The sequence below is a fragment of the Balaenoptera ricei genome, chromosome 17 (genome assembly GCF_028023285.1).
Source record: "Balaenoptera ricei isolate mBalRic1 chromosome 17, mBalRic1.hap2, whole genome shotgun sequence".
Lineage (NCBI taxonomy): Eukaryota > Metazoa > Chordata > Mammalia > Artiodactyla > Balaenopteridae > Balaenoptera > Balaenoptera ricei.
The window spans coordinates 70,114,842-70,130,149 of NC_082655.1; the positions used below are offsets into that span (position 1 = coordinate 70,114,842).

Here is a 15,308-nt window from a genome sequence, read left to right on the forward strand (position 1 = left end):
TTGGGCTAGACATTTCCGATAAAGATTGGAGCACTCTGGTCCAATACAGGTTCATCAGCGGCCATCATTAATTGTAGAAAGAGCACTGCCAGTGCAGCAGGCTCCTATACAGGAGCTGAGGCACCAGCCCTGCATGGGAAATAGAATTGGCTCCTTAGTATTTTTCAGCACTCCTCTAAGTGATAGCGTGACATGATCATTTATCATACAGAGACCGTCCAGAAAAGTGTCTGCTCCCTTTAGTAACTTATTGAAGGGCAGGAAAGTGAAAGCATTTTATTAAAGACAGGAAGGCAATGAACAACCAGAGCGTATCCAAAGGGTAATCATATTGCAGCACAGGATTAGTTTAGTCTTAAATAAACATACACTGGAAGGAGTATGTTGAGGGTCATTTATCAAGTGAGGAACAATTAACAAAAATCTACAGGATTCTTTTTATCTATATAAATTTAAAGTTCTCTTATGGCTATTATTAATTTTTGGATGATGGGCATCATATTCAACGATGTACAAAGGTGCAATGCACAATTCCATCCTTAGAGCTTTTTAAACTAAGAGAAATACAGTGAAACTCTCACATAAAATAATTATGGCTGTATCAAAAGCTGTGGAACAAATGCTATGAAGAGGGCATAATCCGGGGCCCAGGACTAAAGGATGAAGTTACAACTTCTGAAGAGAGCTTTCTTTTACGAAGTCAATTACTTGTCAGTGGATCAGAAGCTTATTCTCCCTTACAACAATTTTTGCTCTCTGTTGACCAAAATTAAGAGAAAGGGAATTAGCTGAGGGGTGGCAGAGCAGGCAAAGAGGAAGAGAATTAACACATTTATTCTTTACCTGCTTTGTTCCACGCACTTTATATCCCACAACAACTAATCCTAATTATCCTTACTTTATAAATGAGGATACAGACTTGCCTAAGGTCAAATAGTAAGAAGCAATGTCAGAAAGTTTAGGGTTGCCTGTATATTTTTAAAACAAGTCCTTATATTTTTCATATAAATTATTTATTTGAATACATTACAGTCTAGCACAGAACTTAGCCCATGACTCAATAAATATCTGATGAATAATGAAGTAGGCAGAACTCGAGACACCATTTTATATACAAAGACATTGGTCTCAGCAAGATTAAAGTGCTCTGCAGTGGGTTCTGGACATCTGACTGTTCTTCTAATTATTCCCCAAAAGACAGCATTTCTTCATGTAGATGCAGGCACATATCTGGATGTTCCATATTTGTTACCTCCTGGATATGAAAGTTTGGGAAGGATTTTTAATATATAGAAGGGAACTGCTGTCAAAGCTTCATAGTAAGAAAAAAAATATTTTCTAAAACCTAAAGAGTAAATGCAGTCTTATCATAAGAAAAATTTCCAAAAATGGAAAAATGAAATATCTAAGCAACAGTAAACATGGATCAAGCAAAGAATAAGATGGAAGGTACAAATAGTTAAATTAAATGGATATACAAAGCTGAATGGTATCAAGCTTTGAAGGTGAGGAAATGCTATGGGAAATAAAAATACCAGGCAATGCATTATCAATTACTTTCAGCTTTGCAATTAAGAATATGTATGAATTAATTCATAATTTGTATTTCCCAATTTTCCCTTACACCCTGTGATAAGTTTGGTCTTGGCATGAGGAAAACAGATAAAAGAATCATAGGTGTTTGCCTGCTGCTATCCTCTGGAACGTTTATTAACTTTGAAATCCTCATACCCATATTCTAAAGAAATGCAACCCTCCTGGATGTGTACAACATCACATATACGGCAGTGCTCTGAAAACCAGAAAGCTCTCCACAGAATTAGTTATTATCAGTATTTATTATTAATATTAGCAAAACATTTGCTTTAAAGTAATGTTTTTGCCCTACTGAAGGTATTTTTCCTTTTTTTTTTTTCTGCCTGTGGCCATTGAATTTTTACAAATCAATCATGGGCTATAGAGTAGAAAAAGTTTTTCCATTACTTGTTTTGAGTAATTCTTTACAGATTAAGTTTGGGGCATATATTGATATAAGAAATAAGGTATAAAGTATATTTCACTTCCATTAAATAGTAGCTAAGGGACTTCCCTGCTGGCGCAGTGGTTAAGAATCGCCTGCCAATGCAGGGGACACGGGTTCGAGCCCTGGTCCAGGAGGATCCCACATGCCGTGGAGCAACAAAGGCCGTGTGCCACAACTACTGAGCCTGTGATCTAGAGCCTGCGAGCCACAACTACTGAGCCCGCATGCCACAACTACAAGTCCACACGCCTAGACCGTGTGCTCTGCAATAAGAGAAGCCACTGCAATGAGAAGCCCGCACACCGCAACGAAGAGTAGCCCCTGCTCGCCGCGACTAGAGAAAGCCCGTGCACACCAACAAAGACCCAACGCAGCCAAAAATAAATAAATTAATTAATTATTTTTTTAAAATAGTAAAGTAAAATATACACATAAACAATGAGGAAGGGGAGAATGCAAGAAAAGGAATGACAGAAAAGGCATTGGAGACAGTGATACTGGATTGAAAAAAAAAAATCAAATAGGGAGAGAGAGGAGGTGAAGAGGGCAAACTGAGACAGCTGGTTCTTAAAGGCGATCAATCTGTTTTTCTCACATTTATTTGGATTTTCAACCATGGAATAATTTAATTATTCCTTTAAATATCAATAAGCTGATTTTCTTATAAGCTATTAGAACATGCAAATGTTTATGATGTACATAAAACAAAACTGTACCTACAGTATGATGACAATTAAAAAGGAAATCCCTATGCTCAAAAAGAAAACTAGAAGGATACATAACATATGATCTTTGGGTGATAAGCACACATGTTTTTTTTTTCTCCTATTTTCCCCTTTGATATTTTTTTAACAGATTTTTAAAAAGAAAAAGCAACAATATATACTGCTTGCAATGTCAATGGACTGCTTACTTACTACTCCATAATGGCCTTAATCTGTAAACTTCCATAAGCTCCACTAAGAACAGGGCATCTTCTGTAGCATGGATAGCCAGAGGCAAAGTGGTTTCTGAGCTGCAGGTTGGGTCCATTTAAGGGAGTGTGACAGAGTAGAGCTCTGTGGCCCCCAACTCAGGACCTTACTTTTTGCCTCATCTTTAGTCCTCTCTATTATTAGTGTAGACTATTTTATCAAAAAAACATTTATTGTAACCTTCTAGGTACCAGGCACTGAGCTAGAACTCCATGGAAAACAGTAATTACCTTTAAAAACAGTTAACTGACATGAAAGAAATATTGATAATACGAAATACCTGTGTCTTGCTTTTTTCTTCTCTAATTATAGGATTTGGAGTGTTTACTGAACAAGTTGATGAAGCTGTGGAAAATGGATCTAAACAGAAATCCTGTTTGTCTCAAACCGAAATATAGAGATAGACTGATATTGGTGTCCAAATCACTAGGTATATGTTTATATTATATTAATATGATTTTCTTAGAGAAAGAGAGGTGGTTGATTCTTTAGTTAATTTATCAGCAAGCCTTCAGAAATATGAATATGACATCTGGATCTACAAAAATGGTCAACTTTAAATTTGATATTTTAATAAAAGCAAAAGTTAAAATTGAGAAATAAAACATGAAAAAGATCTGCTGTTCAGAAATAATTAATTAAGACATCAGACACTCTTTCTTTAAAAAGAAAATGTGGCTGTTAACCAACAAAAATGGTTAGTCATAAATGTGTAGAACTTGCTGGCCTTTTGCCAAATTTTCACTGGCACAAATCCTCTGAAGATCCAGAGAGACTCTTGGTTCTGTAGATAAAATTGATCAAGGTTTTCATTGCATGACACTTGCCAAATGGCACCTTAAGAACATACAGGAGTTCCTTTCATTTGAAAGGGGAGAAGGTGGGGAGTCCTTTTATGAGATCCGTACAAATAATAACATTCCTGAATCTGCACTATATAAGGGGAAATGGACCAATGCTCTTCAATAGGTACCAAGTTATACAGCATCGGAGAGATAAGCACTGCCCTCTCACAGAGGAGATTTGTGAGAGTGTTTCTATGACATGCTGTACTTGAGTATAAAAACTAACGTATGGCAAAACCACTACAAAGCTCATAGCTATAGTAAACCTTGGTTAATCATAATGCTAGTACAGTGGTTCTCTTGGGGGAAAGAGGGGATGACAGAGGGTATATCAGAAACATCCAAGACGATCTTTCAAAACACGTATGTGAGAGTCACACCTTACCTACCCTTTACCCCACCAGCCAAGAGTAGGAAACAGAGGATACACAGGAAGAACAGTCATGTATATTTTTAAAGGTAAATTACTCGTATATTTGTACTTGGAATACTATCAGTCATTAAAAATCGTGTTTAAAGAAAGACGTGGTAAAATGCTCACAATACAATATTAAAACGTAAGATGTGATACTGTATAAATAGAGAATTCCATTTTTATATAATACATACATATACACACAATACACACCTAGAAAACAAAACAATGCTAAGAAATATACTAAAGTGTTATCCATGGTTGTCAGTGATCATTTCCGGTTGTGGAATACAGGCAATGTTTTGTTTTCTCCATTTCTTTCAATTTTCCAAATCTTACAACACACAAAATTATTTGTGTAATTTAATATGCTCAATTTTCAAAACTTTTTAAAAAAACAAAATGTAAAGATAGCTGAAATCTCACTTCATAGAACAAAGAGGTCAGCTATGCGATTATTCCTATTATATCCTATATCTTAGGATATAATAAGCATTATTAATGTATGTACTTTTAAAATACCATGTTACATATATAAAACTTCCTATTGAAATTAACATAAAATATATTTTACTTTTTCCTATGAATAACCATAGAATTATTTAAATGAATAGATAATATTTAATTTTTGTTGAATATGACGTTTTTGTTTTTTAAAATACTTTATGATCCAAGAAGGGCAACCATACATCAAATTGTTTATAATGATTACCTTTGTTAGTGATGGGAAGGAGAGATATGGATAGTAATTACAGAGCCTTTTTATGTTTTTTCCATCATGTTTCAGTTGTTTATAATATGCACATATTCTTTTTGAAATCAGAAAAAATAATTAAAAATAAATAAAAGCTCAACAAAAACAGAAGCTGTGTAAATAAGGTATTCTAAAAATAAATTTATTTCAGCCTATTGTGTAGCTGTTCATGTGTCCTAAACCAGAGGTATATATATTGTATGTGTATACATAATATTTATATATTGTATTTATAATATTCATGCTGTATTGATACATAACATTTATAGCATTTATATACTACATTTTTTAACATATATATTTTCTCTAGAATTCCTTGATGGAAAAGAAATTAAAAATATGGAAAGACAATTCCTAATGAATTGGAAAGCATCCAAAGATGCCAAGAAAATCAGCAAAAAAAGGAACAGTAAGAACGAGGATATAAGTAACTCATACATAAGTAAGTAGGCTGTCATTCATTAGTTAATCACTTCTACTAGCAAAGGGAATATTCTACTCAGCAAAAAAAACAATACCAGAAATAAGGGGGGTTTGTGGGTACATGCATGTGTGTATAAATGCTCCAGGGAACATAACTATAGAATGGAATGGAGAATATTTGTAACTTTTGAATTCTGAAATTGTGTTTTAAGATTTTGTGTTCACATTAATATTAGAATCCTTGTTACAAAATTAAAACTTAAGCTTTGCAATATCAAAAAGTCTTAAAAACAATGTTGTTATGAACTAGCACTGAAAAAATAAGAAAAAGAAAGAGTGTGTTTATTTAAAAGTAGATAAATTTTTATATAAACTATTTCTATTTCAGGTAAAGCAAATGGAACAAATATGGCGAAATGTACCCAATGTTAATTCTAGTTTGTTTGATTTTTAGATCACAATTGTAGCTGTTACTATTTATCACTGATTCAATAAATAAAATATAAATATATAAACAAAAAAAGGGGGGGGTTTGTTTAGATTTTTTATGGGCTTTTTTTTTTACTTGTTTACAATTCCTAGGAAATTTTTCCTATAATGTTTATATATGAAAATGGTAGTTACCATATATGAAAAAAGCTATGTTTAGTTCATATTGAGTATAACTATGTCAGCTATATAAACAGAGAGCCATGAGGGTGGGGAAAAGTGTATAATTTTATATCTGGCAAAAGTGCATGACACTAGTTATGTAAATGATGAAACAACAATCAGCTATGTAACTTGTGAAACAATTCACAAGTATATTTGTTTAGTAACAGTGAAAAATCACATTTTTCATCAGGATAAAAAATAAAAATGTATCACAACCACATATGTTCCCTATACTCTGTGGCCTGTCCTCTTTCTTAAGTACACACCCCAACATTTGAATATTTTGATTATAATATGCCTAAGGTTGTGTTACAAGGACACGCCAACCTCCACTGCCTAACTAATGAAATTAAATGTAGCTAAGTATGATGTGTAATAATCATCTTTATTATACTGGGAAGTATCCTAGAATTCACTCTTCACAGATTCTATAGTCCACAACGCTGAAATGAGCCCCTTGCTCTGTTCCGTGACAGTGTTTCAATGCTAATGGTCTTCTAGTTCCACAGCTAACAGGGGATGGAGACACAGAAAGAGGTGAGACCAGGGGAATAGGGAAACGGAAACCAAAACAGTGTAGTGAGGCTTTATGCATAGATAGCATATCCTAGGAGCTCTATCACTCTAGGACAAGGAGGTTGAGGTGAAGAGAAGCAGAGATGGAAAGCTCTGATGATTTTACCATATTGTATCCCCTGAATATGAACTGTTAACATTATTTCAAAGAATGGGACTTTTTAAGCTGACAGTATTCACATGAGTGATGATACTGTGTTGGCAATATGAACTTCTCAAGATCTAAAACCTATAAAATGGACAGGAGGCATTTCTCCTCCTCTGCTTATACCTGATTGGCTGTGAAGGGCAAAACTAGACTCAGGGTAAGGACTTGCATATTTTCAGTACTACCCCAAAGATGCCAAAGTACCACCAAAGCAATGTTGAGAAAGAAGAACAAAGCCATAGGGATCACACTCCCTGATTTCAAACTACAGTTGACCCTTGAACAGTGAGGAGGTTAGGGGTGCCGACCCTCCCCAAAGTCAAAAATCCGCATGTAACTTTACAGTCAGCCCTCCATATCCTTCATTCCGCATCCAAGGATTCAACCAACCTCAGATCGTGTAATACTGTAGTATATACTATAGCAAAACATCCACATAAAAGTGGACTTGAGGAGTTCAAACCTGTGTCATTCAAGGGTATACTACTGTATACTACAAAGCTACAGTAATCAAAACAGTATGGTACTGGCACAAAAATAGACAGATCAATGGAATAGAGAGACCAGAAATAAACCCACACCTATATGGCCAATTAATCTACAACAAAGGAGGCAAGAATATGCAATGGGGAAAAGACAACCTCTTCATTAAATGGTGTGAGGAAAACTAGACAACTACATGCAAAAGATTCAAACTGGACCAGTTTCTCACACCTTGTACAAAAATAAACTCAAAATGGATTAAAGGCTTAAATGTAAGAGCTGAAACCATAAAACTCCTAGAAGAAAACATAGGCAGTGAGTTCTTTGACATTGGTCTTAGCAATATTTTTTTGGATCTGTCTCCTCAGGCAAGGCAAACAAAAGCAAAAACAAACAAATGGGATTACATCAAACTCAAAAGCTTTTGCATAGCGAAGGAGACTACCAACATAGTGAAAAGACAGCCTACTGAATGGGAGAAGAAAATTGCAAATGATAGGACTGATAAGGGGTTAATAACCAAAATACACAAAGAACTCATACAGCTCAGTATCAGAAAAACAAATAACCCAATTAAAAAATGGGCAGAGGACCTGAATAGACATTTTTCCAAAGAAGACATACAGATGGTCAAGAGACACATGAAAAGATGCTCAACATCACTAATCATCAGGGAAATGCAAATCAAAACCACAATGAGATACCACCTTACACCTGTCAGAATTGCAATTATCAAAAAGACAACAAATAACAAGTGTTGGCAAGGATGTGGAGAAAAGGGAACCCTGGTGCACTGTCGGTGAGATTGTAAATTGGTGCAGCCATCATGGTAAACAGTATGGAAGTTCCTCAAAAAATTAAAAATAGAATTGTCATATGATCTAGCAATTTCACTTCTGGGTATCTACCCAAAGGAAACAAAAACATTAATTCAAAAAGATATACACCCACCAATGTCCACTGCAGCATTATTTACAATAACCAAGATATGGAAGCAACCTAAGTATCCATCAATAGAGGAACGGATAAAGAAGATTCGTGAAATATACAATGGAATATTACTCAGCCATTAAAAATAAAAATAAAATCTTACCATTTGTGACGATATGGATGGATATAGAGGGTATTATGCTAAGTAAAATAAGTCAGAAAGAGAAAGACCAACACTGAATGATCTCACTTATATGTGGAATCTAAAAAACGAAACAAAGAAAACAAAACAAAAACAGACTCATAGAAACAGAGAAGCAGTGGTTGCCAGGGAAGCAGGGTGAAACAGGTGAAGGGGATTAAGAGGTAAACCTCCAGTTATAAAATGAATAAGCCACAGGGACGTAATATACAACACAAAGAATACGGTCAACAATATTATAATAACTTTGTATGAGGACATATGGTTACTAGGCTTATGGTGGTCATCATTTCACAATGATACAAATGTCAAATCACTATGTGGTACTCCTGAAGCTAGCAAGATATTGTACATCGACTATATTTCAATAAATAAATAAATAAAGTAATTTCAGGCACACCTTGTTTTATTGTGCTTTACTTTATTGCGCTTCACAGATAATGCATTTTATACAAATTGAAGGTTTGTGGCAACACTTTGTCAAGCAAGTTAATTGGTGCCATTTTCCCAACAGCACTTCCAATAGACATATCTCCAAAGAAGACCTACAAATGGCCAACAAGTATATTTTTTAAATGCTGAATGTCATTAATCAACAGGGAAAGGCAAATCAAAACCACAATGATGGGACTTCCCTGGTGGTCCAGTGGCTAAGATTCCTGTACTCCCAATGCAGAGGGTGTGGGTTCAATCACTGGTCAGGGAACTAGATCCCACGTGCCGCAACTAAGAGTTCACATGCTGCAACTAAAAAAAAACATCCTGCATGCCGCAACTAAAAATCCTGCATGCCGCAACTAAGACGCAGCACAGCCAAATAAATAAATAAATATTTAAAAGAAAAAAAAAAAACACAATGAGATACTTCCTTATACCTGTCAGGATGGCTATTATCAAATGACAAAAAAAAAAAATGTTGGTGAGGACATGGATAAAATTGGAACCCTTGCAGACTGTCGGTGGGAATGCAAAATGGTGCAACCAATGTGAAAAACAGTATGGCAGTGCCTCAATATTTTAAAATAGAATAACCGTATGGGGCTTCCCTGGTGGCGCAGTGGTTGAGAGTCTGCTTGCCAATGCAGGGGACACGGGTTCGAGCCCTGGTCTGGGAAGATCCCACATGCCACGGAGCAACTAGGCCCGTGAGCCACAATTACTGAGCCTGCGCGTCTGGAGCCTGTGCTCCGCAACAAGAGAGGCCGCGATAGTGAGAGGCCCGTGCACCGCGATGAAGAGTGGCCCCCGCTTGCTGCAACTAGAGAAAGCCCTCGCACAGAGATGAAGACCCAACACAGCCATAAATAAATAAATAAATAAAAATAAATTTAAAAAAAAAAAAAAAGAATAACCGTATGATCCAGCAATCCCACTTCTGAGTATTTATCCAAAAGAACTGAAATCAGGATCTTGAAGACATGTTAACCCTCCTATGTTCACTGCAGTACTATTCACAATAGCCAAGATGCAGAAACCTAAATGTCCACTGACAGATGAATGGATAAAGAAAATAAGGTATATACAAACAATGGAATACTATTCAGCCTTAAAAAAAGGGAAATTCTGTAATATGAAACAATGTGGATGAACCTTGAGGACATTATGCTGAATGAAATAAGCCAGTCACAGAAAGACAAATATTGCATAATTCCACATATATGAGGTATCTAAAATAGTCTAATTCATAGAATCAAAGAGTGGAATGGTGGCTGCCCAGGGCTGGGGGCGGTGGGAGAAACAGGGAGTTACTAATCAACAGGCATAAAGTTTCAGTCAAGCAAGATGAATAAACTCTAGAGGTCTGCTGTACAAAGTTGTACCTAGAGTCAACAATAATGTATTTATTGTACACTTAAAAAATAAACAGGATAGATTTCATGTTAAGTGTTCCTACCACAATTTTTTTAGAAAGCCATACAGAATGTTATATAGTACAGAAGCATCATTTCATACCTTGTTGTAGTTGCTATCATGATAATCATTAATAATTTAAAATGGAAAGCACTCCAGTCTAGGAAGCCAAGAAAAGGGGGCAAGGGAAGAAAAGAGAGCTAATATTTATTGTGCCAAACATTTCAGATATTTATACACACTATTGCTTTAATCATTTTAACTTGTGGGAAAGAAAATTATTATATCCATTTTGCAGCTGAGAAAGCTGACTTTTAGAAAGATGAAATAACTTGTCTAAGGTCACAAAGATAGCAGGGAGACAGTGATTAATCAGTTATCTGACTTCATCAAACAGATTTGGCTTCTAGTGACCACTCTACTGATGATTGGCTGAATCATGCTTGGACACAAGGACAATAATGTCTGCTCTACTTAGAAATTCACTTCAGTTTGGTGGGAATTTAGAAAAATCTGCAAATGTGTAAATATGTGATATGTAAACATATAATTTTTATAAACAAAAAGGAACTAGGGAGAAAAATGAGACTATATTATGAAAGAACTTTGAAATTTTAAAAGTATTCAAATAGCTTATATGATTTACTATATTGAAAAATAGACTGTAAGGTCAATTAAATTAAAATGAAATTGAAATTGAAAGCTGACTGGCGGTAATAGAAATTATGTGAGTTTTCCTCAGGAGTACTCAGTTATTCTCTCTTGGCCATCTATAGATGTCCTTCTTCTTCACCACCTACATACATTTGCCAACCCCATCCAAACAAATGGTACAGTTCTGAGCTTCCCAGGTTTACAACCTGTGATATCCCTGGATACACGTATGTAACACACAATAACTCTGTTCTTAGGTATGTGGCCAATAGCTTACACTATAGTCTTTATGTAAAGTGTCTGTTATTACCACTCAGGAGAAATGGAAAGAATGAATTAAAGTCTAGAAGACATATTGTGTATTTTTTTAAATCTACAATATACCTTCAGGTCTTTAGAAGAGCTAAGATGAACCATTTAAAGATACCTCGGTACAACCAAATACATTATAAGTGAACAGGAATTCTTAGGAAGATAGTCATTTTTGTATTTCCTGACTACATATTTTTGGTAGCTTATAAATTTGGAGCTCTATATGGTAAAATTACCTCAGACTTCAAGGATGTTACAATAAAAAAATCTTGTCTTAAATATAGTCACACAACTATATAGCTCAAAATTAGAAGCAAAGTCAAAACACTTTAACAAAATTCAAAATATCTGAATGCCCTTCAGCATTTTTTTTTTTTGGTTGAACTCGTTTTGTTTTATTCAGCATTTACTTTTGTAGTGCTTGGATGGAAATATTCATTTAGTCATTTAATAAACATTTGTTGAGCATCTTCGATGTGCCCAAGACTATGCTAGGCCCTGGGAATTAGAGGCGAATAAGGCAGTCTCCACTTAAAAGGAAATCATTGCTGGAAAGGAAGGAGGATCTTTAAACAGGGAAATGATGTGGAATGTTAAGTGTGGAAATAAAGGTATGAACATATTACAAAAACTATAATTGACTAATCTACTCCCTAGAGGTTAAACACACTGAAAAAATAAACTCATAACAGCAAAATGCAAGGGCAGTTAATATTTATATTAATGTTGGTATACCCATTTTGTCTATGAGAGTTGACCATAAACTTTCCTGTGTAGGTTCTCATGTATGAAAGTCTGTGATATTTTTATCTTGGATATTAATTTTTTATTGGTTTTGTTTGTGGATCTATATAACCTGATCTAATTCCATTTCATAAAACATAATTTTAGATAGCCTAATGCTTTTCTATGCCATGTTTGCAATTTAGTTATTAGTTTCAAAGCAGAATGCTTTTAATTCTTTGTATGCTACAGGTAACTTTGAAACAATGCATCACATAGTTCCTGTTTATGACCCACAGGTGGGTAAGCCAAAATTAGTTTTTTTCTCTGATACACAAAGATACCTTGCAAATGGAAATGCATCTCCAGAAAGCTCCCAAGAAGATAACCCTAAAATTATTGAAGACATGGGGTAGGTTCTTTCAAATATTTTTGTGTGTGATTTATCTTTTGGGGGGAGGATGGGACACCCTCACTGTCAACAGCACAGAGGAAAAGAGGCCCTCCGTCTGTCTCCTCGTTCTCTGTTCTCAATTCTTCTTGACCAAGCACACACACACACAAAAAAAGAGTTTATCGTTCATCAGCCCAAACAGTCATAAAGTTGCAGTGGAAGGGTTGATTCAGGAAGAGCTGGGAGTCACAGACTAGATACACCTACTGAGGTAGGGCAGGTGACTCAGGAAAGTCCCAGAAGCAGCATGTAAAGATGTCTGAATGAGCAGGTATCATATCAAAGGAGCCCGAGGCCCAGATGATAATGGGTGGTCCATTAGTGAGTAGATGGCTACAGCAGGGCATCTGGTGGCAGAAAGGAGGAGAAGCCAGAGCACAACAGAGATAGGCTACTTTCACCACTTCTCCAAACCAAAGGTTCTTAATCTGGTGTCCCTGAAGGATACATTAGAAGTTTCATTAGATTCTCAAAGAGATTTATGATCCAAAAAATAGTTTAAGAATCACTATTCTAAACCTTGAGTATACACGATTTAGCTCATTATGAATCAGCTCTGAGTCTCCTAATGAGAAGAAAATTGCTTTTTTTCAGCTTTAAAAAAGATGTTATTGCTCTGTTGTAAAGATAAATCATACCAGAAAATAACTTCCTTTATTCATAAAACTAACAGCCACCTGCTGTATGCCAGACAATACTCAATATAATAAAAACTCAAATGAGATAGTCCTGATCTCAAAGATCTTGCAACAAGTTAGTGTGAGAGTCAAATGTGATACCACTACTATATATTGTGATAAATGCTATGGGCGTTATAAACCAGATCCTCATACATCCTACAAATTATCCATTCAACTTTTCTTCATTTATAATCAATACAATGATTGCTCTATTGATCTTTCCAATCATACCATAGTAGTCACTACAATATAATAAAGGGCAATAGCGTATTTCATTGAGAAAGTAATCAGAGCCAGTGGATGTACTTTGGAGTAGATTTCCTTTTTCCAGAACTGCCTGATGAAGGTCACGTGCGTTTGTCACGAGACCCTCTTTGCAGGGTCCAGTCAAGGGATGGTGATTTAGCATTCCTTAATGGAGCCCTCCTGAAGAAGACCCATGAACAACAGTGCTGCACTATCCTACCCCCATTCCCTGAAGAGTGGCTTAGGCTTGCCAGGAGAGGCTTAAGGGAGAGAGAGTCCTATGAGTCTGGAAAACGCTTTATCTGGGGAGAGGCGATAAGATATATAAGGAGTCCTAGTTTTGGTCTTGCCTCCTCTCCATTCACACACATAAAAAACAGAAGCTGTGTGAGAATTTGCCTTACTGATTATGTCCATTATCACTGCCATCAAAACCACAGCCAGTTTGTTCATAGCACCCCAACAGTTTCTTAAAGATTTACATAACTCACGTCAATTCCACAAGTGTTCTTGAGTTTTGTTTCTTTGCCAAGCATTTTGAAAGGTCTTGCTAGTATATCATCAAGGTGGAAAAGAAAACAATAAAAATGAACATAGCCTCAGAAAACAATATTGGTAAATCTGTACATTGCCACACACACTGTTAGATCAGTTGCGAGCTATGGCACATCCCACATATTCTATAGCCCCAAGCAAAACTCTAGTCACTAGGACTGCACTGACAAATCACTATATTCTCATTTTCCTAACTAGGAACACTAAACACAGAGCTAAATGCATTTTTAACTGCTAAGTACTGCTAAGATAGGCTACCTAAAGAAACCAGCAGAATAGAGGGGTTCCTGTGAGAATAAAGAATGCCCTGCTTCTGCCACTATCAGTGAAGTTTATTATGTTCAATCCTGATTCCTAAGTTTTATAATGTGAAAAAGTATTACATAAACATTTTCTTTTAAATATTTTTTATTTCCTCATGTAACATTTTCATTGAGGACATGCCAAAATATTGTTTTGGTATCACAAATGATCTAAGTCTTATTAAATGGGAATATCAGTTCTACCTCCCTTTAATAAAAGATGACCAAATATATTACGGAATTTCATTAAGCTCATGATAATAGATGATTAGGCTATGCCTATTGCTAACATTTTACTAATTTAGTGTAAGGCTAAGAGACAATGAGGATAAAATCAGAAGGTTAGTAAAGTATTAAAAACAAAATATGCAGCCCAAATGTAAAGAACAGATTTTTAGTTTCTAAAAAAGCTGATTAAACCAATTCCTTCCTTTAATTACTTGAAGGAGGATAATGAGCTGGCATCAGCAGAAGAGTCCCCTACAGTCTATATTTAAGACTCGAGGTGGGAAGCCTGTTCAGAGGTGGAAAGGAGCTTAGAGGCTTCTTCCAAGACGCTAAAAGTATGTGCCCCACACTCCTTTACGGTATACACACTGAAAGCTGTGCCTGTATCCTATGTGGAACACAGTGAAGCAAAATCTGTCCAATGACAGGGGAATGTTTTCCACCTCCTTTATAAATGCATGCAGTCTGTGCTCATGTATATTTACACAAGCCTGCTTTCCCTACAGGGAGGAAAAAGTCAGACTCATTGACGTTGCTTTTGACCCTCAAACTGAACTTGATACTATCAATGTACACTTTAATTAAAGATTAGTTCAACACTATTTTTTATTTAAAGGCTGATTCTGAACAAATGCCTTCACTGTTCAATTAAAAATAACATATGTATTAAACAAAAAATGTGCACATATTGCTTCTTTCTATGTTTGTCACAGTAAATACTTCTGACAGATGTTTCCTCTCTTTTCAAACATGCTAGGAGGTACTTGAGCCTTAGTAATTTAAAAATAGACATTAAATGCAGTTATATATTGTAAATAAGATCCACCGAGAATACAGCACTGTACAACGAAGAGAGCAAACTGTTACTTGATTAAC

General features: G+C 35.6%; 2 protein-coding genes across 2 annotated transcripts in view; one reads left to right on the plus strand and one right to left on the minus strand.

Moving 5' to 3' along the window:
* Positions 1-15,308, minus strand: part of CSPP1 (centrosome and spindle pole associated protein 1) — a 225,941-nt gene that overhangs the window by 182,335 nt on the left and 28,298 nt on the right. The gene's annotated exons all lie outside the window — the stretch shown is intronic.
* PPP1R42 (protein phosphatase 1 regulatory subunit 42) overlaps positions 1-15,308 on the plus strand; it is a 40,289-nt gene that overhangs the window by 20,897 nt on the left and 4,084 nt on the right. Inside the window, exons 5-7 of the mRNA XM_059901927.1 lie at positions 3,310-3,427; positions 5,322-5,453; positions 12,220-12,379. Coding sequence (XP_059757910.1) covers positions 3,310-3,427; positions 5,322-5,453; positions 12,220-12,379 — 410 coding nt within the window. The remainder of the gene's footprint in view (positions 1-3,309; positions 3,428-5,321; positions 5,454-12,219; positions 12,380-15,308) is intronic.